Source organism: Excalfactoria chinensis, chromosome 16 (genome assembly GCF_039878825.1).
Source record: "Excalfactoria chinensis isolate bCotChi1 chromosome 16, bCotChi1.hap2, whole genome shotgun sequence".
Lineage (NCBI taxonomy): Eukaryota > Metazoa > Chordata > Aves > Galliformes > Phasianidae > Excalfactoria > Excalfactoria chinensis.
Genome location: NC_092840.1, coordinates 6,338,869 through 6,365,209, shown reverse-complemented (window position 1 = coordinate 6,365,209; position 26,341 = coordinate 6,338,869). Strand labels below are relative to the sequence as shown.

The 26,341-nt window shown below is 47.2% G+C and overlaps 1 protein-coding gene across 5 annotated transcripts in view; it reads left to right on the top strand.

Moving 5' to 3' along the window:
• CUX2 (cut like homeobox 2) overlaps positions 1-26,341 on the top strand; it is a 53,691-nt gene that overhangs the window by 14,114 nt on the left and 13,236 nt on the right. For 4 of the 5 annotated variants that reach the window (XM_072351210.1, XM_072351208.1, XM_072351209.1 and 1 more), the window contains exon 2: positions 23,641-23,719. In XM_072351210.1, coding sequence (XP_072207311.1) covers positions 23,641-23,719 — 79 coding nt within the window. Of the gene's footprint in view, positions 1-17,259; positions 17,367-23,640; positions 23,720-26,341 lie in introns of those variants that run through there. The other variant, XM_072351212.1, reaches the window with a different exon arrangement.

Below are 26,341 nucleotides of genomic sequence, written 5' to 3'. Positions count from 1 at the left end.
ATGAGCCAGCTTGGTGCTGGGCAGAAATCGATGCTTCCTGCATTAATTGTGCCGTGTTCCAGCTTTGTCTTTTTATTCTGAGTTATGTAGTTGCAGGCAGAGATGTCTTTCTTTGGCAGTAACCCAGGGGTCTTGCTCTCATGCCTGTCCTGACATGGTGTTGGTGAAACAGCACAGGAGAGCTCATTTTGACCATGTTTTTGCTCAGTTTGCCATTGGATTTTGCTGCTTTTGTGGCAAGTAGGGTGCCCACTCCAGAGGAGCAGTGGCCTCATGCTGAATGCTTAGGGACAGCACAAGGTTAGGACAGTGCCTTCTCATCCCTTCACCCCCACAGAACAAGAAGCCCAAAAACACAATGCAAGCAACCCCCAAACCCTCCTATTTCTGCCTGTTTCCATCACCCCATGTCACAACAGCATCCATGGGATGCAGTGGGTGGCACACAATTTGGCAACACTAAGTTCTGTCTTCTGAACTAGAATGGGTTCACTGAAGTGTGTTTTGGTGCCAACAGTAAGAATTTGGAACCCCTTTTATGCCTCCTGTGAAGGAGGCTGGCAACTCTTTCACGTTGGATATTAGAGCAGTTCCTTCTCCCAGACAGCAGTCAGGCATTGGCCACAGGCTGTGCAGGTTGGTAGTGAGGTCACTGTCCCAGGAGGTGTTCAGAAAACACGGAGATGTAGCACTGAGGGACGTGGTCAGTGGACATGGAGACATGAGAACCCTGCTTTGCTAGCATCACTGAAGCCTAAACACAGTATTTATATATTCAGCCAATTGTTCTTTATGGTATCGATTTACATGTAATATAGTCCTTGCATGAATAACTACTGCAAATCTGGAAACATTTATCATCTGAAGTAGCTGTGAACTCAGTCAAATTCTTTGTTTTCCAAACATGGTTGCAGAGCTTGAACTTCAAGGTAGAGAATAAAACCTAAGACAGATTTTCTGCACAGGGTTTCTCCCAGTGAAATGAACAACCCCTGGGAAAAGGGAAGGGTAAAGATAACTTGGCAAAATGAATAGTAAACCACGACAAACAGAGGCTTTGGTCTGGGCTGTTGATGTTAGCAATGGTTCTTCCCAGCTGGAGAAATGAACCTCAGAACAGAGTGGCCACAACCTTTTTCTCCTGACTTATGCCCCATCCCTGGAGGTACCCAAAGCAAGTCGGAAGGGGCTCTGGTCTCGTGCCTGATTTAGTTGGCAACCCTGGCCATGGCAGCAAGGTTGGACCTCGAGCCAAGAAAAGGAAAAAATCCCAACCCCACATCGCTGTTATGCGTGGAGGTCTGGAGTGCTCTGCTGCTAAATTTAGCCATTTAAAAGAAGATTATGGCCTATCCACTTGGGACTTTTAAAAAGGCTTTCACAATAACTCCTGAGAGCCTGATGCTTCTAATCCTTAACTTTAATTTAAAATAAAGAAATCTTTTCAACTTGCCCCGCTCCCCTCCCCCTGCCCCATTATTCAGGCTGAAGGTTCTTTGCCGCTTGCTTATGGAGCGGAGATGTGCTAAGCTGCTTTAATTTCTTAGGAAGACATTTTATTATTATTATTATTATTTTAAACAGAAGGAAAATCAAGCCAACACTCGAGAGCATACTCAGCAGTTTACCACTATAGGAGGAATTAATCAGTCTATAAAGTTCAAAATGTACAAAGAGGGGGAAAAAAAAAACACCCCGAGTGATCAAACATGAGGCTCTTCTCTGCGATGCAAAGATAAAAGCCTCTTCCTCTGCACGCTTCCCTGCTATTGGCAGCCAGTGGGGTCAAGATATATTTTTTTTTGTTATGGAAAGCCAGAGATAATTAATGTTGTTGAAAGAGGACTCTGGGCTCGGCGTCTGGCAGGCGAGCCCCCAAGTCTGGGCTGCGGCGAGCAGGGAAAGTTCCCCACAGAGGAGCTGCCAGCAGAGTGAAGCCATAAATAATAGCAGGAGATAAAAAGGAGGCTTGGAAGCAGCACGGTGCTGCTGCTCCTTGGGGTGGATGTGTGGGCAGCATGGGGTTGGGGTCCTGTCCCTCCCTTGGATCCCACATCACCAAATCCCTTTGCATTCTTGGGATAACCCAAGGATGCTCGGTGCCCCATTAGCTGTGTGCTCAATGTGGCTCATTTGGATGTGTCCTGTTACAGGGTTTGTGCTCAACCTGCCTGTGTTGGTAATCAATAGATGTATGGTCACCCAAGCTGGCTGTGCATCTCTTCTATCAAAGCTGTGACAACAAAAGATCAAGATGTGAGCAGGCAGACTCATGCATCGAACGCTATTTAAAAAGCAGGATGAATTAATTACCACCATTAACGACCAAGGATAGAGTTTGAGAGGCTTCAGTTCGCAAATGAGAAAACCACATAGATGGCATCCCAGTGCCATGCCCTAAGATGGGTATGGTCCCCAGGCAACCCAGTGCCATGCCAAGAGATGGGTCCATACTCCTGGGCTCCCAATACTATGCCTCAAGATCGCTCTGATCCCTGAACATCTCAAGCTGTCCCCACTGCACAGTGCTGGTCTTCCCATCCAGCTGCTTGCTCAGATCCTGTTAATTAGGATTGTTTTTTAATTGCTTGGAGGCATTGCTGTCCTTTCGCAGCCCCATTGAAGGAGCAATGCAGAGGACCATCAGCCCATTTTCTGTGCTGGTTGGTTGTAATGCAGCAACACTAGAGCTGCAAGCAGACAGGACCTGTCAGCTGTAAAAGACACTGGCAGATTTTATTAGTTGACAGAAGGGGTATTTTTTTTCCCCCCCTCCCTCATGAAAATATTAAAAAGTCATTCTAGTTTAGAAACCTAATTTTAATTTAGTTAGGTTTTAATTTAATTTAGGTTTTAAATTCATTTTCCGTCAGAACTCAATTTTTCAAGTGTAATTTGATGCCGTCAGTGGCTATAATGTTTAATGTCCTACCTATAAATTGCGGGGACAGCTCAGAGATGATTTACAGGATCCAGGCTGATGCGGCCACTGGATGAGTCTGTGCCTGACCCTGCACATTGCCCAGCATGGGAGGAGGTTGGCATAGGAAAATGACCCAAAGGACTGTGTTATCAGAAAGCACTACTTGCTCTCACCTACATAGAATTTGTGTTTCTTTCCTGTTTTTCAAGCCAGGCCCCTGTAAAACACAGCACCATTGCATAAAATACCATCCCAATTTAGTCCATCCCTCTGCATGTTCCATCTAATTATGGTATTAGAGAAGTCTTCAGAGTATGTATTGAGCATTATAAATGGGGATAAGATGATTCTGGTAATGGCTTTATGATACAGGTGAGACGGTTGGTGCCTGCCCGCATCCCTGGGCTGTAGCCAGTCTGATTTGGCAGAGAACAACCCCAGGGTGCTCACATCCATTAGCAGGCTTTGATTTTGCTCTTGCTTTTGGCTTCTGAGTAGCATTTCATTACCTGCAGGGCATGGTGGGCCCATGGGAATTCCTGCACAGTGACACTTGTTTGTCTTTTCTCTTGGCCAGCACATACATTTACAGGTGTTGCATGAATCCCATGGCTGCCCAGAGCATCTCCATGGGATTTGCTTCCTGTGACGCTTGGCCATGTGTAGCAATTGGACAGATCAATACAATAGGAAAAGCATTACAACAAAGGCGTGATGATGGAAGAACCAACACAATAGGAAGATGCAGGAAAAGAAGAGATGAAAGTTGCTTACCTGTGTCAGCAGATTCTGGGTTTACAGGGAAAAGCTCCACCAAGGATGGATCTCCAGGAAGAGATCCTTCCCCAGTGGCAGTCAGCCCTTAAATGAGGGCTGAGAGAGGTGCAGCCAGCCTCCACCCCTTTCCTATCCCACAACTGAATTGCCTTCACCTGTGTGCCCTGGGATGATCAGGCCCTTTTGCCAAGTGCTCAATCAGTGCTTCAGGTTGTGACTCAGCAGTTCCCATAGAACCACAGGTTGATCTCATCTCATATCTCAACCTTTGTCTATCTTACCTTGTATCTCATCTGTTACCAAACTGGTGCAGTTGTGGTTGTGAGCTGGTGGGACCTGGGACACATGGAAGCATCCAAGCATGGTGCTGGAAAAGTGCTGGGACCTCAGAATTCCAGACTGGCTGAGATTGTAAGGAACCTCTGGGTCCATTTGGTCCAACACCCAGAGGGACATAACCCATCAGGAACACCTAGAGCAGGGTGCCCAGCACTATATCTAGCTGGTTTTTGAAGATCTCAAGGAGGAGACCCCACAGTCTGCCTGTTCTCATCCATCCATTTCCACCTGTCCTTCAGAAATCACTCAGTCAAATGGCCTGGCCCAGCTTGGTGTCTTGGCCTGGTCCCTTCTGACCTGCATTTTTATTTTGTAAATCTGCAAGCTGAGTAACATTCATACCCACCAGCCCCACCGCTTCCAACCTGGTTCCTGCAGAGCTGAGGCTCCCAGCTTGTGCTATCTTCCCCCAAAACATTTGATGCCTTTGGTCAATTTTAACCCGATTACTGCAGATGTGCACGTTTCAGAGAGATTAACTTCTGAAGACTCCCCTGAAGATCATCTGTCAGGCTGCCAGAGAAAAAAACTCCAAGATTATCGCCCTTGGTTGAGAGCAAAAAGTGCAAAGATTGTGAGCACAACCATGCTATGAGGCACAGGAGAATCCGCTGCTGCTGCAGAGCTGGGGTTCCCACAGGCTCTGGGTGCTCCCTGGTTGGGTGCAGGGTGCTCGTCCCAACCAGCACGATGCCACCGGCATCCCCCAGGTTGTCATGGCTACTGACGCATGGGACCCCAGGGACTGGGCTGGGAATTAATGGCAGCCCTGGATAAAGGATTCCTGTCTCGGCCGAGTTGATGGATTACATTGATGTGCCATTTGTCATACTGTAATTGTTCTGGCAAATGTAATACCCACTAGTATAAACATTGTGCTGCTTTGCTAATAAAACCGAAAATAGGAAGAGAAAGGATGATGCAGTGTTATGTGCGCTTAAAGAGACACGGCCTCCTTGCTGTGATCTTCCTCCTGCTCTTCCTCCTCCTCCTCACCACCAGCGGCGCAGTCCCTGGCATCATGCTCATGGGTGGTGGGAACAGATTGGGTCCCTCCATGGCTTGGGGTGCTCAGTTCCTCAACACCAAAATCACGTCTTGGGGTGATGACATCCATGGTTGCACATAGGATGACATTGGTAGAGCAGAGCTCCAAAACCTTGATCCATTTGAGTCTGCTCCGGTTTTGCTGGGCCATGAGCATAAGGAAAACATGAAACCAAGGGAGGATGAAGATGGTGAGGATAAGAAGGAGAATGGTGAGGGCAAGGAGGAAGATGGTTAAGATAAGGAGGAGGATGAGGATAAAGATGATGAGGATAAGGAGGAGAATGATAAGGATGAGGATGATGAAGATAAGGAGGAGGATGATGAGCACAAGGATGGGTATGAGGACAAGGAGGAGGAGGATGAGGATAAGGAGCAGGAACCCCCCAGTACCTCTGCAAACCCCCACAAAGTCTGAGCTCTTTCAGAGGCATCCTACTTCGTATGTTTGTATCTCCAAATGTTTTTAAAGTTTATGGTTGACCTGATTCATAGAAAAGAAAGATAAACACCCTTTCTGTGTTTGCAGTCATATGTAATTTTTATCTCTTGACCTTTAAACGTAAGCAGCAGTAAAATGAAGAACTATGGCAGTCATTTAACACCCTGCCTGTACTAACTGGTTTCTGCCTGTGAGCCGTGGTTTTAAATTGGCTAATGCAGAATACTTGCAGAGCTAATAATAATTCAGATTACTCCTGTCAGCTATTCCGGTTTCATGGGTAATTTAGTAGTTGAATAAATTTTTAAAAAAATTCATTCGTTCCCATGCACTGTTATGAATCAGTAGATGGTTTACCATTGGCAGCAGTAACTGTAAGAAGATTTAAATTGCTACTGAAAAGGATTTGAGTGAAGGTAATGTTTTATAATGTTCTAAGCCATATGCACTACTTTCAGGCCTCATCAGTTTTACATTGATTCCTAGTGAAGTGTTTAATTGCATCATGAATGCAATATAATTCAGTTCTTTTTGCTAATATGGTATATATCTCAAAGTGATATACAGCACTGACAGTGAGGGCTTGGGATTTGCGTTGGGTTTCCGAGTGCATGGGGGCACATTTCGGTATCTCCATACGTGCCAGGAGCTCTTCGTTCCAGGAAACTTCCTGGGATCGGGGTCAGGATGGTGTAAGGGGCATTATGGGATGTCAGCAGCAAGGGTGTCAGGTACATAGATGTATATAGCATGCTTGTTGTGCAACACAGCTACTGACCAAGGCATGAGAACCCATGTGGTGCCACTACTAGCTTTTGGTGCATGGTTTTCTTGTAGGGTTTTCTTTCTTGTGCTGGTTGCAACTTAGAATCTTAGAATCATTATGGCTGGAAAAGACCTCTAAGATCACCGAGTCCAACTCCAGCCCATCCCCACCACGCCTGCTAAGCATGTCCCTCAGTGCCACATCTCTGTGGTTCTCCAACACCTCCAGGGATGATGACTACTGCCTTCCTAGGCAGCCCGTGCCAAACTTCATTGGCTAATTCCTAATTCCAGAGGGGTTTAGGGATTTCTCCATGCAGAATATTCAGAGGTGGGTGCTTAAAATCGACATACATATTGGTGGCAGGCAAGCAGGCTGGGGATGATTCTCCTTCGGTGCATGTGCAGCTCCAATGAGTGCAAATGTGAGACATTTGCTCTTAGGGAACCTTGTGCTGTCTCTGAGCAGAGCCACCTCCTCGATAATTCAGACCTGTTTGGTTTCCAAGGCTCAAGCCAAGGTGAAATCTCCTCCCGCTCCCCTGTGCAAGCTTCTGGGGCAGGGCTGTATGCCCACTGCGAAGCCCGATGTGGTATCAGAGCCACTAACGCGATTACGCCTATACATCATATTAGAGAAAATGAATACTAATTCAATACAAACTACTAATTCAGTAGAACAGAAAATTGCTGTGAGAATAGAAAATTGCTGAGCGTGCCAAAGCTTGGCACCGCTGGTAGGAAATGCTTTGGATGCTCTTCTCCATGGCTAGGGAGGTGTGGGTACTGCAGGAACCATGTCCAGCCCTTCTTGCCCTTCAGGAAAATCCCTCTGTCTTCTGCTTTCCAGCCCAGAGTTTGTAGTTGGTGATTGGAGGTGGAACTGGCAGCAGGAAAGCAGGAAACTTGTTCCAGGTATGGAAAATATAGCTTACATGAGTGTCTGAGCCTCCTGCTGTTGTCAGTTGTGTAGTGGGGCAAGGATTTTGGGATGTGTTGGGCATCATTACTCATTCTTGCAGTGCCCTTGGATACAGAGCACTGGGCTCTTTTTAGGAATAGCAGGTATGTGCCTTGTTCAGGGTGAGCCGGAACTGGGGCTCGTGTGATTTCTGCACTGGTATGGTAGGGGAGTCTTATTGTATTAGCAATTTCCCGTCAGATCATGTCATATTAGTATTGTATTGTATTAGTATTTGTTTTCACTAATGTGATGTGAAAGTTGCTAATATGATAAGACTCCTGCATTGTATTAGTGAAAACAAATATTAATATGATAGGATGGAAAATAGCTAATAAGAAACTAAGTTGCTAATTCGACATGATGGATCTCCTGCAGGAATTGGCTGCTTTGCTCCTGTACTTTTCCAGGAGCACCTTCAGCCTGGCTCAGAGTGAATGGGGAAGGGGATGCTTGTGCTTTTAGGCAACAAAGGGGTACTCTTGTTGGGGATGATGATTCTCTTGTAGGGGATGAGAGGATGCTCCTGTAGGGGGTGAGAGGATGTTCTTGTAGGGGGCAGGGTTGTGGTTGCAGATGGTGCTGGAGCAGATCTGAATTCATGGAGCTCAGAGGCCGTGGTGCACCCACACCAGCTCCTCCAGCGTGTTCAACTATGACGATACATAAATCATTTCCTAATTATTATTTTTTTTCTAGCCACCTGAACCAAATATCAATTTCAGACATCAAGAAGACGGGGTAGGTGAGCCAGAGCTAAATACAAATAAACATTAAACAATTATTGGAATTTAGGTTTATTTTAAAAAATCAGCGGGGTTGAGGGAATGAGCCACCTATTAGCTGGGAAAAGCTATTGGGCTTTTTAACAACATGCTGTTTCTTGGCGGAGGCTGGGATTTGGGCTGTGCGAGTGGTGGCAGCCCTGGATGCTATTGATTAAAGATGATGGAGCAACAACACAATTAGATCACAGTTTGTGCTCGCCATGGTGCTACCGCCGGCCTCTCATTTGTCTGTGCAGAGGCTGGGATGTTTGCTTTGCCGCCTTTGGTTTTGCTTGTGGTTCTACTGTGTCTCGTCCTGGGTGGGAGGCTTGGGGGAATGGGAACTTGGCTTGGTCCTGGCACCAGCCCTGGGATGCTAGTGGTGATGATGATGTTTTTAATTGCTTTTTTTGTGTGTAATAGTAATTCAAGAAGTGACAACTTTAGAAAATGGTAATCATAGAATCACAGAGTGGTGTGAGTTGGAAGGAACCCCCCAAAGCCATCTGGTCTCACTGCCTGCAGTGCTCAGGGACACCCACAGCTCCATCAGTGCTCACAGCCCCATCCCCTGACTGCAGGGATGGGGCACCTCCACCTTTCTGGGCACCCTGTGCTAGTGACTGTATTGGTTATTAATATACAAATGGTAACAAATGTACAGAAGGTATAAGTAAGTAAAGGAAAACTCACCAATGGTGGTGCCTTGGCCGAAGAAGCTGGGGCAGTCCTCACTGGTGAGCAATCTCCAAGAGATGCTGCTTCAGTGGGAGTCAGCCCTTAAATGAGGTCTCAGAGGGGATGGAGTCGAGCTCCACCCCTCCCGGGAGCACAGCTACATCACTCTCACCTGTGCTCCCACAGCTGACCCCACACTTGCCTCAGCTGATTAATCAGAGGTTCAGGCTGTGATTACCAATCTCCCATACAGTGACAAACCACCCTCACTGTAAAACCTTTAACAGACCCTCATAAACAGAAACATGCCATGTCCTTGTGCTGAGCTGCAGTGCTTCCCTGGGTTAGGTGCCCCACTGCACCAAGAACCAAACCACGTGGATCAGTGTTTTTATGGCACTTCCAGAAACTTCTGGACCTGTGCTTGGGGTACACATGGAGGAGCAGGGCTGGGCCATGCTGTGCACAGAAGCAAGCAGGTGGCTTGCAGGAGTGTGCATCTTCAAATCAGTCTATAATGCAATCAATTCTGTATATCCCTAGTGAAACAGCAACATTTATTTAACGTCTTTTATAGAGCAGCTGAGTTTTATCACAAATCACATTCCATTTCTATTCATCAGGGACCCCTTGAAGGCTAAAATGCACTTACTTTCCTCTGAGGAAGTTTACCAATTCTTCAATAAAGACCCATTTGCCTCCGTATGTAAAATTGACACATTTATTGAATATTAAACATTTGTTGGGTTCTTGTGCTCTCCTTTCGACTTTATCTGCTGCCCTTAAAAGTCGTTAGGGGAAGGATCTGCCGAAGTTGCTATGAAGGCTCGTTTATGGACAGGAAGGGGAGATGGTGGGGCTGCTTTTTGCCATTGGTTGGGAATTGCTGGGGTTTTGATGTTGGGAGTGCGGGTGATAACGCTTAGAGCAGCCAGTTGTCCTTGGCAAACATTTGTCTCCTGTTATTACAAAGGACTTTTTGTGTATGAAAGCTGCTTCTGGCTGCGTGAAGGTCGGGGTTGTGCCACGAGTGCAGCGTTCCCTACCAGAGTCAGTGCAGCTAATTAGCAGACAGGCCAATAAAACAAGTTTTTCTTTTATCACTGTTACTAAGTGCTGTTGTAAATCAATTAAAATGTATTCTAGTAATTCTATTTTTCCTTGGCTACCCAGGGCTGTTGTTTAAAGAAACCTCGAGTACACATTGGATGCAGCCATGAGCTGACCTGTTGTGTTATAGGGGTTTGGGGAAAGGCACGTGGTTTTGGAAGGATTTTCCTAGAAGGATGGAGATTTGTACAGATGAGACTCCTGATGGCCAGGGTTCTTGTTGCTGGGGTTGGAACTGTGTCCTTCATGCACATGCCTAAAGGTGTTTTTTGGGTAGAATTGGCTCAAGAGGATGGCCTTTTTGTTAGTTTGCCTTTGTGTGTGTGTGTGTTTACACAGGAAATTACCAACAGGAAGAAGTGTTAAATTTGAGATTTGGGGTTGTTTGCTTGATTTTTAGGGTTCATGTCATCTCTTGGATGCCGTTCTGTGGGTTGTGTCTGTTTTCTGCAGGATGGGGTCTGCCCCACTGGGCCATAACTGCAACTCAATCTCTAGGGGCTGGGTGTTGATGCCAGGTGGAAAAATCAGACTGAAGGTCCCCAGATTGCCCCCAAGGGGATGTGCAGAGGAGCCAGGCACCCGCAGCCTTCCCCCAGACCCTTTTTGCAGCAGAGAGCCAGATGATGTCGGCTAATTTTAGGGTCCCCTGTCCATGTTAATTTATAAAGCAAGCCAGCATAATAAATGTCACCTAAATAGAGCTGCAGGAATCGTAGCTCATCTTGAGTGCACAATAAACGTAATATACAGCTGCCTCTCGGAGCAGGCACCCGGCTGGTGCAGGGCTGCCTTGAATGGTGCCCAGCTCTGTGCTGCTCTTTCACTCTCCTTTAATTTTTCTTTCTTGCTTTTACAAGAAATCAGTTGGGAAATGGCTTCTCTTTCCATGGGGAAGGCACTCAGGATGCCCTGCAGCTGATATGGGCATTGAAAAATGAAGGCTCTGATATCTCAAGGGCTGTAGGAGGGGGATTGGTTTTGCTCCAGGTGGGTGAATTTGATCACTGGGTGCATTTTGGTGCAGCACACAGGTGCTGTGCCCCCACCAATGGGTGCCACCTGATGGCGATGCTCAGGATGCCCTCAGCATTTCGAGTGACCCAATAAGGAAATGCCAGAAAATGGCTTTTTGCGGAAAAAAAAACAAACAAAAAACAAGCAACAACAACAACAAAACCCTTCCTGGTGCATTGGGAGGCTCTGCTTTATGGGTGAGGGAAAGTGCTTAAAATGCTTAGAGGGAATAAACAGCTTTTAATGAAGTTACATTGCCACATAATGGGTATCATAAAATTGCCTTCATAGTATAGGGTCCCAGGATGGCTTTTATTATTGACTGAGCTGGAATCCTGTCTGTAAAGCTCCAGCAGCTGCGGAGAGGCGAATGCAAAGTCTTCTTAAATTACCTGATTGAAATAACTGGCAAATATTCTGCTTTGCTGCTTTGTGGAAGGCAAAGCTGCCTTTGGGGTGGTCTGTCAGACCTGGTTTGCAGATCCCGAAGAACACAGGAGTTTCATTGCAGCAAAACAGATGTTCATCTTGTTTCTCTATCGGCTGTTTGATGAGAAATTTATTGCTCTTCTGCTGGGCTGGAGCTCCTCTGCTGCGGAGTCTATTAGGCAGCCTGGGAGCTGGCGGGGAGCCAGGCAGGCAGTGTTTTGATGAAACCCATGAAAGCCCTGGTTCGAAGGCGCCAGTAATAATGCATCGGCTAGACTCTTCTGATTGGGCAATTGATTGCTCTGATTTGATTTATTGATCAATACCCTCAAATTTGGCGTCTGAGAAGCTGAACTAATCTTTAACTGCTGCGAACATCTCTGCCTGGTGGAGAATTAGAGCTGATAAGGAATGTATGAAAGGAATCTGAGCTTATCTTAATCACACAGTGCCCCGGCGCTGCCTGCGCTGAGAGGGAGTAGATGTGTGCAGAACACAATCACCAGGCAGAACAGAGCAGATCTATAAATTGATGGAATTCAAAGCCTCCAGCATCGATTACCATTATAACAAACAGTGGCACGCTGAATGTCTGATTATTTTTAGACAAAGATTCTGTGCTCTCAGCAGCAATTTTGCTGATGCTGTCACTGTGTCAGATGTCTGTTGTTGATTGCAATTAGATGCAATACAACAAAAAAAATTAAAACTATCTCTGCCTATAGTTTTATTTCCACTTATTAAATCTCCTCCTTTGTTTGCCTTCTCCTAATGTCTGCAGCTGGATGAAATATTGCATTACCAGAAGAGATCTCTTATATTCAGTTGGGTATAATCACTTTACAGATCATTGGATTATATCTGATATGGTTCAGATAATCCTGGGGAAATGTGGGACATTGACTCTGCCTTGTTTAAACGTGCCCTGCTTTAGGCTTTGTACTACAAATCTGCACAATTTGGGGGTTCAGGAAGCTGCTCTACAGACCCCTAAATGATCCAATTCCATTCAAATACCAATCAGTTCCCTGTGACATCATTTATTCTCTCTGCCAGTGCTGGATTCCCAGCTGCTTGTTGGGGTCTTTCTTTGTGCTGTTGCAGCCAGGCTGCCCACTGGGCATCGCACTGATGATCCATGGTGAAATTTTGGGACCGTGCAGTGCTGCTGCTGTGGGTCCACTGAGCAGATACAGCTTGCAAGTGCCAGGTCCCAAAATGCCTCTCCTCCATCCTGGGCTCTGTGCCTATCCCCTGGCCTTTGGGGCACAAGTCTGTCCCCTGGCTCTACAGTGTAGGGTACAGGTCTATCCTTGTCCTGCAGGTCAAAGGTCTGTCCCCAGGCATTGCCCTGCAGGACGCAGGTCTATCCCCTGTCTCTACCCCATAGGGCACAGGCCTGTCCCTTGGCATTTCCCCATGCAGAGGCTATGCAAGATATCTGCGGGATTCCTGGCTTTATCTCAGCCCACCAGGGCTCAGGAGACCCCACCACAGAGCTCAGCCGTGGCCCTGGCCTGACCCCACAAGCACCAGGCCTCCTCTTGAACCTGACCCCGACCCGTACAGCCCTGGCCTTGATGGAGAGCCGCGGCGCAGCCGAGGAGCCGTGCACAGCTGGCAGCTGGTGTTTTCTTTCTTTGGGAAATCTAATATATTGATTAGCTTTCTTCAGAACAGCATCAATAAAGCATATAATGGCCTGGCTGGTGCCTGTGGCGTCTCCTCCCCTGCTCTGGGCCCCCATGGAGCCAAGAGGCATGCGCCGGCGGGACTGGACCTCTGCCCATGGCCCCTTCCCAGCAGCCATGCAGCCATACTGTGCCCCAAAACCATGTGTTGTGTGCCGTGCTCTCTTGGAGCCTTTCTCCTCTTCTTCCTCCTCTCCTATGTTCTCAGCTTGTCCCATGGCCTGGAGATCGCTGCTCCAAAGCGATGGAAAATCTATTTTCCAGTACAGCATCTAAGAGTGTTCAGAGGGGTTTATTTTATCATCATTTTTGCTGCTGTTTCTTTTTTTTTCCCTCTTTTTCTTTTTTTTTTTATAGCTGATTGATTGCCGTAATGAATGGATCCCAGAAATAGGCTGGAGTGGCGGCATGGGGCCGGTGGCTGGATTTAAAGTCCTCGTTGGCTTTGAACCTTCTTAACTATTTCTGTCAGGCTGGAACAGCTTTCATCTGTAAAATATGCAGGAGGAAAGCAGGATCTTATTTAGCACCCTCCTAAGCACCGCGCTGACCTCGGATGCCAGTGTCTTTAGGAACGGATGTCTTGCACTTGTCAGGAGCCACATTATATACTGCTGGTTTATTTATTTCTCCGTGGTTCACTGGACAGCGAATCCTTCTCAGGAAAACGGCCCCAGCCACCACGCCGTGCTTGTCAAGATGGATCACGCTTTAAGACAGCACAGTCCCAGCCTGATCAATCTCATGGCTGCTTTCAGTTTGCCTTCCATCTCCCTTAGTTTGCTTTTCTTGGCCCTTTTCCAGACTGTGGGGAGTTATTGGGGGGGTCTTCTTGTGAGCAGGGGCAATGGGGACAAGGTGGCTGGGGTGCCTGCTTCTATGCTTCCCTCCCTGTTAACACCCTTCAGCGAGAGAGATCTGGGGAGAAACTGACAGCCATGAGTATGGGAAGATGTTTTCAAAAGGAGAAACAATTTGCAATAATTAGAAATTTATAAAATGTCTTTAAACATGGTGGTAATAGGGATAAGAAAACACTTGCTGCAATGTAATCAGTTATTAGCAGCTGATCATTTATGTCGATGGATAGTTGCTGCTGGTACACGAGACACGTAATAAAAGGACTCTTGATTAACTAATTTGAATATCTTTTGAGAATAAATTCTGAGTTCTCTTTTTTCTCCATTGTAACGGATCCGTACATCTGCGAGATAAACACTGAATGAATATGGTAATGAATGAATGTTCTGCTGGAAGTGGGGCCCTCCAGTGCCACCGGCGGGGCTGCCCCTGGCTGGGGATGGGGTTGTGGGGTGGGGGTGGCACCAAGCTCCCTGCAACCCCACTGCCATGCATCAGCATCAAGATGGAGAGCAGAATATCCGCCAGCAGCCCCCAGTTGTACCCCATGAGATGGCAGCCCTTAATATATATATATTTTTGTGTGTGTGTGTGTTGTTGTGTTGTTTTGTTGTTTTTTTTTTAACACAGCTTTTTCATATCTCTCTGGGAATAGAAATCTACCTCATGTCTCCAATCTCTGCCCTTTCTGAGATCCCATTACAGCGCTTTGATAAAGTGCTGTGGAGCCCGATTCCATTTCAGATGGCTGGAGCCAGCAATACAGCTGCTTGCTTTGTGCCTGGGGTGCAGAGTTCAGGATGTGGCCTCACGCCTGCACACTTCATGGCACCGTGATGGAGTTCCTGGCCATATGGGAAAGGCTGTAGCCAGCATTATTGATATGTATTTCCCTTTTTGGGGGGCTTGGATAGAGTCTGTTTGAACCTGGCTGATGCTCTCACTTGGCTCCAGCCAGGCGTAAACTTGCAGCTCCTGCCCCTGTTCCTGACTCATCATCCCAAGCACTAATGGACTCTATTCAAATCCTTCCTATGCAAGCATTGTGATTCACATAGCACCTGACAGCAGGTACCTTTTGGAAGCCAGAGCCCCAGATACTTTATGCTTGTGAACCAATTTCTACCCAGGATCCTGATTTTCCCCTTCTTTCCTCTCTTCCCCTGCCTGCCCGCCTTATTTCTCCTTTAGACTCCATCCCTGTCAGTGTCATGGGGACATGGCTCTGGCTCAGCACCTGTGTCCCCTCCCCAATTGGCTGTTGGTGACAGTGGGGGACCTGGGATGGGGACACTGGGGGCTGTGGGCAGTGCTTCTCCTTGGGTCATACCCTGCAGCAAAGCTCTGTGGCTGGGGATGCAGTTTACAGGTGATTAAACTCAGCTCGGTGAGGATTTAACCATTAATATTGATGCAAAAGTTTTTAATAAAATATAGGTAGCTGGAGAAAGAGGGATCGATTCCTATAGGCTTTTTAATTTAATTTAATTTAATTTTTTCCTTTTCTCCCACTTCATGGTCACGGGGGTGGGTTGACCTACCGGATACTGGGGAATGAAGGTGTGGGCATGGAGCTGTGTTGGCTGGTGGCACCATTCCCACCAGTGCTACAGTCAAGCCCAGTGGCCCCATTGTGATGCTCTTGGTGCTGATAATTGCACTGTGACCAGCAGCCCATCCACAGTGCACCAATAGGGATGTAGGGATGCTGTAGGGATGCACTGGGGGTGCTTTTCTGCTCACTCTGCTCCCCCTATCCCCAACCTGCTCATAAAACCCCGTGTTCCCGTACCACACTGCAAGGCCGTTAGAAAGATGCTGATGGCCGTTTTTCACTCCCTGCTTCTCTGTATACACACAGGACCTGGTTTTATCTGCTTTCTCTCCAATATTTTTTTTATATAACAGTGAAATATTTATATTGTCCAATAAAAGGCAGTAAGCTTGCAATCTCTCACAAATTCATTTGAGACCAAGAGCTTCATTGTATGAATTTTACACCCAGCAGTGACCCCTGATAATTGACTCCATACATCTTTAGCATTGCAGATTTACATAATACGTAGGGGATGATGGATGGCTTGGGTACCCCTGCCTGCCAGCGCAGCCCCATGTCCTCCATGCTGGATGGGCACATGGGAGCAATGGGGTTTGAAGAATAGCAAGAGGAATGCTCTAGCCCTATGGAAAAGGGCTGAGGCAGAGGGTTTCTCCAGTAACATCCCTCCTCTCCCCATAGGTCCTTATCCAGAAGGTTCCAAAAGTTGATTCTTGTACCCAATACTGGCAGCTGTTAGCTCAGCTAAAACCAGCATCCTTATTCCCCCATCCAAGCATCCCTGCCTGCCACATTCCACCTTAGCCCTGCTGCAAACCCACTTTGCCCCAAGTGCTCCCTTTTTGGGTACCCAGCATCCAGGCAGGGATGCTTGGGGCTTGCCCACACCAGCACCTCCTGACCCTCTGCCACCCAATTCATCAAAAAGCAATTAATTGTGTCCTCCTCTTTGCATTTTATGGTTTCCATCTTTTCCCGCAGACTGCAGGGCAGTAATTAGAGTCTGGCTAATGAGCTTCTCGTGGTGGGGCTGCAAGCTCCCGACGGATCTTCCCATCAGACAAAAGCCCCTCTGCTTCTCCATGGCTCATGGCCTTAATGCTCTCCGTGATCCTGATGTGAGTCAGGGGATGGTGGGGCTGAGCTGGGAATCTCGGTGGCCTGGTGGTGGCTGTCCCATGTCAGCCTCGGTGATGGCACTGCTGGCCAGGGCCAGGGCTGTGATTTATGGTGATGGCACTGAGGGTCAGTTTACTTCCTATCAGCCCCACCATTTTGTTTCAAATTCTGCTGAAATTAAAAAGCCATACATATCCTGAAATTCTTATTTATGAACACTTAAGTGTAAGTAAGTCACAGTTGGACTGCTTCCTTCCCTGCTGATGTATGTAAGCTGGCAGCAGAGTGGACTCCGAATCAAATCTGGCAATACAATATGCTGTACTTGACTATTTTGACACTCAGAGTGCGATGTTTTTTTACAGTTACTGATGAGCTTATGTCACTGCTCCTTTTGGAAAAGAAAGGAGGAGGGTGGGCTGGGTAGAGGAGCATATTGATCAGCTCCTGATTATTGCAGCCACCCGCTTGCCTTTGCTTTGCTGTTGCACTGCATACCCGTTTTCTTCAATTATTCATACAACCCCCCCCGTCAATATTGCCAACACACATTGGAATCATTCCAGGGGGATTACAGTCATGAAAAAAGTGCTCCTAAAACACCTTTTTTTTTCCCCTTTCCCCCCCCTTTTCTTTTTTACGCCCCCCACTCCACACACCCCCCCTTTTGTTTTTGTTTTGTTCCAGAAGGAGCTGAATTCTGCTGCTCCTGAGCCGGCAGCGCGGCGGGGGAAATGCGAACAGCCTCATAAACATTTAATTGAACTCAGCCGGGAATTTAAGAAAAATGTACCTGAAGTACAGTACATTTGCTGTCATAGAATTAACTCGGCAGGACGGCACGTTTCCCTCTGCTGCAACCAGAGTTTGAAAACTGGAGACGTAAGTGGCTAACAAGGAAGGGAGCTGATTAGCCATGGGGATGGATGGCAGCCCCCAAACTGTGGCTGTGTCTCGTGCGGGTGCTGGGGTGTCAGGGTTTGGGTTTTGCATTTCATAGTGCTCCCAATAAGCAAGCGCCGGGTGTTTGGTGCCAAGATCACAGCCCAGATGGGGGAGATACAAAAAAGGAAGAGGAGAGGAGAGGAAAAAAAAAGAGCAACTCCAAAATAGATGTTAGCGGAGGCTGTTTGCTGGACTGGAGGTGGATGGGATGAAAAAATGGAAAACCAAGAGCATCGCAGGGGATGCTCAGTGAGGATGTATCATCCCAACCACAGCTTCTCCAGACAATGTGATCGCTGTGCTGGGATGCTCTGGGATTATCTAGCAGTTGGCAACCAACCTGCACATGGCAAGAGATTGGAACTGGGTTATCTTTGAGGTCCCCTCCAACCCAAGCTGTCCTATGATTCTATGCTCTATGTGATCCTTGGGGTCTCCAGTGGCTTTCAGAGCTTGTGTGCATGGGTTCTGGTCCAGCGTTGGATGGGCCAAGGTGGTGCATGCCTGTGAGATCTGTTGCTGTCTCCCTGGGTCTGTGATGCTCCTCACCAGGGGCTGCTCGCTGAGCTTCTCTGATGTGCTCAGATGGAAACCCCCTGGGGAGATGTCGGCACGCCGCACTTGCCGGTAGCGACACATTAGGATCTGTCATCTGCTGAGCATTACCTTATTTTAAATCTGTCTCTTTGGAGCTACGTAACTGCATAAGAAAATATTAAAGTAAACAATAACTGGATTTACACAAATGCGTCTGATTTCCATATTTTTCATCACTTCATTTTATTACTCAGTTTGCTGATATGCTCATTTATTTATAGGGCAATCTAGTATTGATTCATTCCAATGCACTATGCATAAACACATAAAAGAGAGTGATAACAATAGGAATACATTTCCAGTCTTTTAAATACTGCATTTTTTCCAATAGCCTTCATTAGATGCGCGGCGCATGGGTGAGCTCCGTCCTGAAGGGCCCAAACAGTCCCTCTACCAAGTGCCCTTGGATTTATGGTGGCAGAGGTGACACTGGGATGCAATCCCTGGCTTGGTAGCAGCTTCTTTACCAGTGTGGCTGCCCTCCTCCCTTCCAGGTGTTCTTCAGAGCAGATCTGGGGGGAATTTATCCCAAAGGGTGGGTTGGGATAAACACAGCTTCCTTGAGTTTGTGTTTCTTTGCTATGTAGGACAGGAGGGATACCAAAGCGTTGAGAGATGTGTAGATCTGGCACCGAGGAACGTGGTTAGTGGTGATGGGTTGATGGCTGGACCTGACCATCTTTTCCAGCAGGAATAATTCTGTGAGTCTATGAAGTGCTGCTACATACCCCACCCATCACCTGCTCTTGCTGGAGGCTGGAGGCAGGTTATTTCATCTCGTACCCGTGGGGTGGATGTTGCCCCTCTGCCACCTGCTGGATCGGTGCAGATAATCCTGGATGGGGCCAAAGGGCGATGCTTGTTCATTGCACATGGTCGTCGTGTTGGCATCTCCATGACTGCACATGGAGGCATTAGCCCAACTGGGGGACTCTAGTTCCCCCCTTTTTTTTCCAGGGGAGCTTTTTTTCCCTCTTAAATTTTTGGGTTTTCTTTTCTGAGGACTGCACTTCTCATTGTGCTCCCCATGAATATTTACAGGGAGAGCAGGACGCTACATCATATGCATCATGGGAAGGAGCCCATAAAAATGCGGTGATGAATGGCACGAGTTCTCTCTCTAGTCCTTCTTGTAAATGGGCATAAAAAAAAAATAATTCTAAAATATTAACCTGTGCTGCTGTGGATGGGCTTCTTTGCCATTTCTCTGCCGTTTCGGAATGCAGCTCATATACATTTAGGCTCCTGCATCCTTCCTATGTAATTTCTTTCTCTAGGAAGGAAAAATGGGGGCCAGGAGGGAGATTGAAAGAAGGAATAAATCGTCCCCGCTGAGAGAAAACCCGACTTTTGTTTTTCGTTGTGATTAGATAAAGGCCAGTTTATTTCTCTGTAGGAGAATCACAAAAAGCTGCCCGCGATGGCAGCTTAATGGCAACAGCTTGAAACGGACCAAGTTTGAATATCCTTGCAACGGAGAAAAGAGCAAAGCGAAAGCCCTGCTAATTACAAAAGTTGCTTTATGAAAGATAATTCAAAGCAATAATTTAGCAAACATAATCAAGTAGCGCAGATGGGGATTTTGATGAATAGTTTGCAACATGCAATTAGCAGCTCTTGCAGTTACATATCATTAACCCTCAGAGCACAAAAATTATTTTCTCATTATTAGATGAAAAGGTAAAATTAAGCTGACTAGACAGTAAAGGAACAAACTACAATTAATTACCTTCATTTATTACAGTCATTATTTTAAACTTACTTTTTTTTTATTTTTATTTTTTTTTTTATTCTGATAGATGGATGAAAACATCTAAATTAAAAGTTTTGTTCTGCTAATTGGAGGTGAAACTTTGCTCACCCGCACCGCTGTCCTGTGGGATGGACTCTGCATCCTCAGTCCAGGCAGTGCAAGGCTGGCAGTGCCAAAATCCACACAGCTGTGAGCGGGGATCTCATAGCACTGCATTCCCATCCCCACTGTGCTGCATTAAACCTAATAATGCATCGTGGTGTGATCTTAAGTCCCTCAGACCACCTCTTCCATTTACATGAGCCTTGTGGTGATTTTTAGTTTTGGCAGAGGCAGCTCCTCAACCCAAACTTGCAAGTTTTGCATATTTTTGCAAGAAAATATTTCTTGTAAATGTGGGAATAAACCCACCCAGTGGGGTGTTTCTGGTTCCTACTGCCTGGCATCCTTCGGTTCGCACTGCAGCCTTGCGCTCCGGTGCGTGCACGGATAGCAGATGGTTGACAGTCGCCAACTGTCAGCAAACGCACTGAAAAAATAAATTTGGGGAAAAAGTCTAAACTTGGCAGTGAAAAAAAAAAAGACATGTAGAGAGAATTGTGTTGGAGAAAACACAAAACATTCTTGAAATGGTTTTGCTGCGCCAGGAATTGAGGTTGGGCCTCGGCTGGGGATGGCTTGGGTGATGGAAATGCAGAAAATGAAGCACAAGGGAAACTTCTCCCAGTGGTGCCAACTGGCATCTCCAAACAGCACCAATGGGTGACGCCACCACTGCCAGCGCAAGACAAGGGGCAAAACCATTGAGGTTGGTGTCCTCTGCCTCCGCTCTCAGGAACTTTGCCAGTGTGTCATTGAACTTGTCAGGAAGTATTACAACAAAATTAAGAACCAGCAGCAATTTTCTTTCATTTCATAGCCTACGCATTATAAAGTAAATTATTAATGCTTTTTTTTTTTTTTTTTTTTTTTTTTTTCTCGGTTAAGCAGTTATTTGCAGCAATGTCGGTATATTTCTCATTAGAAATAACATCATCTGAAGAACTTATATTGATTCTCTTTTTCTTTTTTTTTTTCTTTTTTTTTAATCTGCGAATCATGAACGTGAACAACATATTTATATGGCGTTCCCTTTAACTAGAATTCTCAGGCTTTATTTTTATATTATTGATCTTTTTGACGCGAATTGCTTTTTGGCCTTGTGAAAGCGATGTAAGCTTTCTGCCTTTGGAGGAATGAGTTGGAGCGGAACGAAGGGTTGGATGTGCACGCAGTGGGACTGTTCCCATCCCTCCCACTTTTCTCCCTGACTTCTTTATCCATCAGCAAAAAAAGAAAGAGGAAAATAGCTTGAATGTATTTTTTCATCAGTTTTCTTCAACTGTTTGGGGTCTCTGCTGCTGCTTTCTCCCCCCGACAGCTGTTCCTCCTTGCGTAGAAAGAGCTCATTTGTGTTTCACTGCCACAAGTATTTAGATGGAAATAACTGATACTTATCCTGCACTTGATGGGAGGATGCGGGGAGGAGCGTGTGCTGGATCCCACACGGTATGGATGCAGGCACACGGCCGGGCTGGGGAGTTTCACTGCTTTGTCAGTCAATTATAATAATATTTCTGCTTCCAAATGTTTAAAAAGTTGGCTTCGTAAGGTATAATCATGGCACAGAGGCCAGCCTGACAATAGTAATTAATTAGGCTATTACGCATTCTACAGTGATAATTGCTTTGCTGGAAAGTCACCAGCCATGAAAAAGAGCCGGCGCGGGAATGTCATCCATCACACGCCCCGCTCCCGCGCCGTGCTCACCTTGAGCCCATGCCGCAGGGGAAACGGGGGGGGAAGAGTGAAATTAATGAGAGTTTGGCTTTTCTACCAAACCTGCTTCCTAGAAACTTGGTTTGGGGCTGACCTCCCCCCGCCTCCCCACCCCAGAGCTGCTTTTGAGGGGATTTATTCAGCTTGGAGGGCTTCAATCGTGCTTCTAAAAACCCCACCTACTGCCTATTTTGGGAATCGTCCCAAATCATCCCAAAGGCCATGGGAAGTTTTACTGATCGTTGTTGCTGACATTTCCTGAAGTTTAGTTGGACTCTGAAAGCTGGGAGCTGGCTCAAAATCTGTCTGCTGTGGTTGGTTCACTGTTAATACATAATCCTGAAGGTCAGAGGTGTCATCGGCAACCCAAAGCCATGGGATGGACACTGGGACCCACCACGCCCATGGGATGGGTTGGGTTTGGGGGCAAAAAGTGTAATTTTGGGGCTGATGAACTGGAATCCTCAGCATCTGCTGTGGTTAATGAGAGGCTGCAGCCCAAGCAGGGGATATCCCTGGAAAACGTCCATATGTTTTACTTTAATAAAAGTGCTTTCAAATGTTTTGGGCAGCTTTGAGGTCCCCAAATGATGTTTTGCTTGGCCATTTGCCTCCGCACAGTAGTTTTCAGGAGGAAACCAAACCTGAAATGAAACAAAGCACTGTGATTCAAGATGAGCAAAATCCTTGAGAGCTGCTCCAAGCTCCTCATTCCTGCAGTTTCCACTGAGGTGCTTGTCGCTCTGCAGGGATGACGGGGAAGTGGCAAGGTCCCATATCTTCCCCTTCTCCAATGCTGAACTGAGGGACATGGTTAGTGGGCATTGAGGTGATGGGTTGATGTTTGGACTGAATGATCTTAGTGGTCTTTTCCAACCTTAATGATTCTGTGATTGCTGTGTAACTGTAAGGTGACATCAGGAATAAAATCCATGGGAACAGCCTGATTTGGGGCCCTGGCCCATCTCAATGCTGGATCAATGAGACTCAGTGTGCTTGAGATGATGTTCTCCCATCACCTTCCAATCGGTGCCTCCCACTCTAAACTTTATTATTAGATTTTCAGTGTGCCCCAAAGCCAATGCTGAAACTGCAAACAGGAAATTCCTCTTCAGCTGCAAACAGGAAAGTCCGTTCGTATTTAAGATGCTAAAAAAAGCACAACTTATACAATTTTAACAGCAGAAAAATGATCTTTGTGCTCCAGTGCCCATGAGCTGGGAAGGAGAAGGCAGCTTTGCTCAGGTGGCTGCTGAATTACAAATGAGCAGTTTGCTTTTGTTTTGAATGACAAGCAATTTGCATCCAGGCTGGTGCAGTGTGCTGCGAGCTCCATGAGTGAGGGGAGGGGTAGAAAAAGTGATGTGCTGTGCCTTGGCTGCATTGGGATTGAGCTTGGAGCTTGGGGGGATGGGGCTGTTTGAGATAGGAACATTCCTACTGGGGTCACCCCAAGACCTGGCTCTTGGGGACAGTGGGACATTCATGAAGGTATCCTTGACCTATTGGAGCCCTGTCCTGGACATGCATGGAATAAGGTTGGAGGAACTCATCCAACAGGCAGTGGCACGTGGTGAAATTGAACAGGAGAGAATGGTTCCCACCTATGAATGTTGGATGGGGCAGATGAAGGTACCATTGGTCTGGTAGCATGGCAGCGTGTCACCTCCCCACCAGCAGCAGACACAGCATGGCCATAGTGGCAAAGGGGACAAGGGGACTGAGCTGAGAACTGTCCGAGTTCTGGTCCTATTGTATAGGACCCCATGAGCATCCTCCCTTAGGGTGTGCATCGTCACACCAGCACAATACCAGGCAGAAATCTTATTTCTTATTTAAGCGCCCACATTAAATTATAATTTTCATTTACTCAGAGTGCATCAATGATTCAGAGTGGCGTGACATTACAGCGGCGTGAAGAGTTCTGCCCAAGGCAGTGCACAGGATGCAAGCAGGGACACCATCCCGTGCCCCTGTCCTTCCCCATGAGTCCTTCCCTCCTCCAGCCCCATCCCTCACCCTCCTTTCCCCATCTCCCCGCAGGTGATTGCACTTAGTAAGAGGAGCAAGGAGGCTGAGACGGCTTTCCTGAGCGTTTGCAAGCAATTGATCGAGGCTCCAGGTAAGGACTGCGGCGGCGACCTGGCTGCATAGCAAGGAGGCAGCACCGAGCAGCAGGGGCACAGCGCCTGGTCCCAGCCCTGCAGACGTCCACTCTTTGCATGTTGCTTTGGAAATCCCAACTGAAGAGACAAGTGGAAACAGCTTTTTCCATCGCTGTGTTTCAGCCCCTGAGCCAAATGCATCTTGACATTAGAAAAGGAATACATTTGCTCAGCCCTTGTAATAACACTACGGCTATCCCCAGTTGTCTTTTTGATGGTAAGTTGGGTGAAATGACACAGCCCCAGCTCCTGGTGGTGGATTGTGGGGGCTCAGACCCCCCCAGGGGCTCTTCACACAGCTCTGGGGGAAACTGAGGCACAGCACTGTGCGGCAGCCCCAGGGCTGCACCCGTCCCTGAGGACAGAAAGCTCCAAAGGGCTGAGGATGCACGGAAGGGCTCCTGCAGGGCCGCTAATTCATTTTCCAGACATTTAAGAATAACAAAATGTTTTAATGATTTCTTAGGGGAATTAGGGAGACATATTTTCGTCCTCATTAAATTTTATCCTGTGCTACAAGATCCAAATGTCAGCTCGCTTTGCAGAATCCAGTTATCTTCCTGCTCTCCCCACTTCCTCAGCACCCTCCCTTGCACACGCTGTCACCTGCACAGGCGAGAACACACATGCAGTCACACACACACCCATGCAAACGCATGCATTTGCATATTCCTACACTTCTCCCTGTGCTTGTACAATCACATGCACACCTGTGCAATCACATACAATTGCATGCACACACATGTGCACACCCCTGTGCACTCTGTCCCTGTCTGTCCCCATCCGTGTGTCTCTCTGCAGCCGAACCAAGCACACCATAAGTCCTGATTCGACACTTTTTGCTCTGAATGGCTGCTGTCAACACAAATCTCTGGCAGCGACTGTAACAGAGCCTGATTGCTCAGCAAGAATTGTGATAAGTGAGCTGCTGTGTGTCTGTAATTACGGGAGAAAACCGTAAATCTTTGGGATATTGTTCGCACAGATGTGGCGTGAAGGGAAGGGAGAGAAGCAGTAAAATGTGTTAAAAGCATAATTAATGTCATTGTTGTTGGGGATGATTTGATTTAAGCCCAGCTTTGATGTGTGGAGGGTTTCGTAGGGCTCTGGTGGATGGGGAGGAGCAGGTTGGGATGAGGCAGCATGAGGGGTGCCAGCGTGGTGTGAGGGCTGCTGGTGCCAGGATGCAGCATGGGCACATGTGGGTATACCATGGATGCTTGGTGGATTCATGTGGGTGCACCACAGATGCATGTGAATGCATCGTGGATGCACTGTGAATTAGTGGATTCAGGTGGATTCACTGTGGATGGATTCATGTGAGTGTACCATGGATGCACATGGATGAAGGCGTAGATGTGCTGCAGATGCCCAGTATATTAATGTAAATGCACTGTGGATGCACCGCGGATGTATGTGAATGCACCATGGATGCACTGTGAGTTAGTGTGGATGCACTGTGCATTCGTGTGGATGCACCATGGATGCACTATGGATTAGTGTGGATGCACCGTGGATTCATGTGGATACACCGCAGATGCACCACAAATGCACTCTGGATGCACATGAATTCACCTGGATGCACCACAGATGCTCTGTGGATGCTCTCTGCTCTTCTTTGTCCCCTAGCACGGAGGGCACAGAGATGGGCTGCAGCTCCCTGGGGACATTTGGCACTGCTGGCAGCTGTGGGCTGCTGTGGGGATGTGAGAAAGGCCCCCACCGTGCTAGGGCTGGGGACACAGCAGAGGCTGGAGTTCCTGCTGCAGCATTGCTGCTGCTAAATGACATCCAATAACGCCAGCTAGTGGTGGGACTTATTATATAGACAGAAATATTAAAATATATATAGAGAGAGAGCCTATAAGACAGTAGCTCTGGGGTGATTCTCATTATGGGGGTGAGCAGAGCTGTGGGCGCTCATTGCATTGGGCACTGCCCCAGCATTTATTGGTAGTGCCCCAGCCCTGGGGAGAGCACTGGAGGGGGTCCCCATCTCCTCTGCCATGGGTGTAATTACCCACATCATTAACTTGCCTGCTTATAGGCATTATTAATGGCCAGGAGAGCATCCAGCCCTTATAGGGGCTGTGCTGCACATTTTCACCCTCCATCCGCTCCATCCCCCATGGATCAGGATGGTGGACGGGCCAATTCCCAAAATTCTTGGGTGGGTTTCCACAGCATGCTTGCAGCTGGATGGACACTGAGCTGTGATGGCAGCTCCCATAAAGCATTCCAGGAGGGATGGCACCAGTGGCATTTTCACTATGGGGTCCAACAGTGTCCTGCAGGACCCCAGACCCATTGTGCTCCTCACATCCATGCTGTGTGCTATAAGGGAGGACCGCAGGCCAAACCCTATGAATTTGGGGCAGACACCCCAAAAACACCCACAGTCCCCACAGAGGCAGCTGCACACTGGGGTTTTTCCATCTCCATTATGCTGCTTTTCCCTTGGATGCCTGCCACTGCACAGCTCCATCCCACTTCCCTGTTTATCTAACTTTTTGACCCTGGAGAATTCCAATCTATTTCCTCTCTTTTCCATGAAGGAAAAAAAAAGAAAAAAAGAAAAT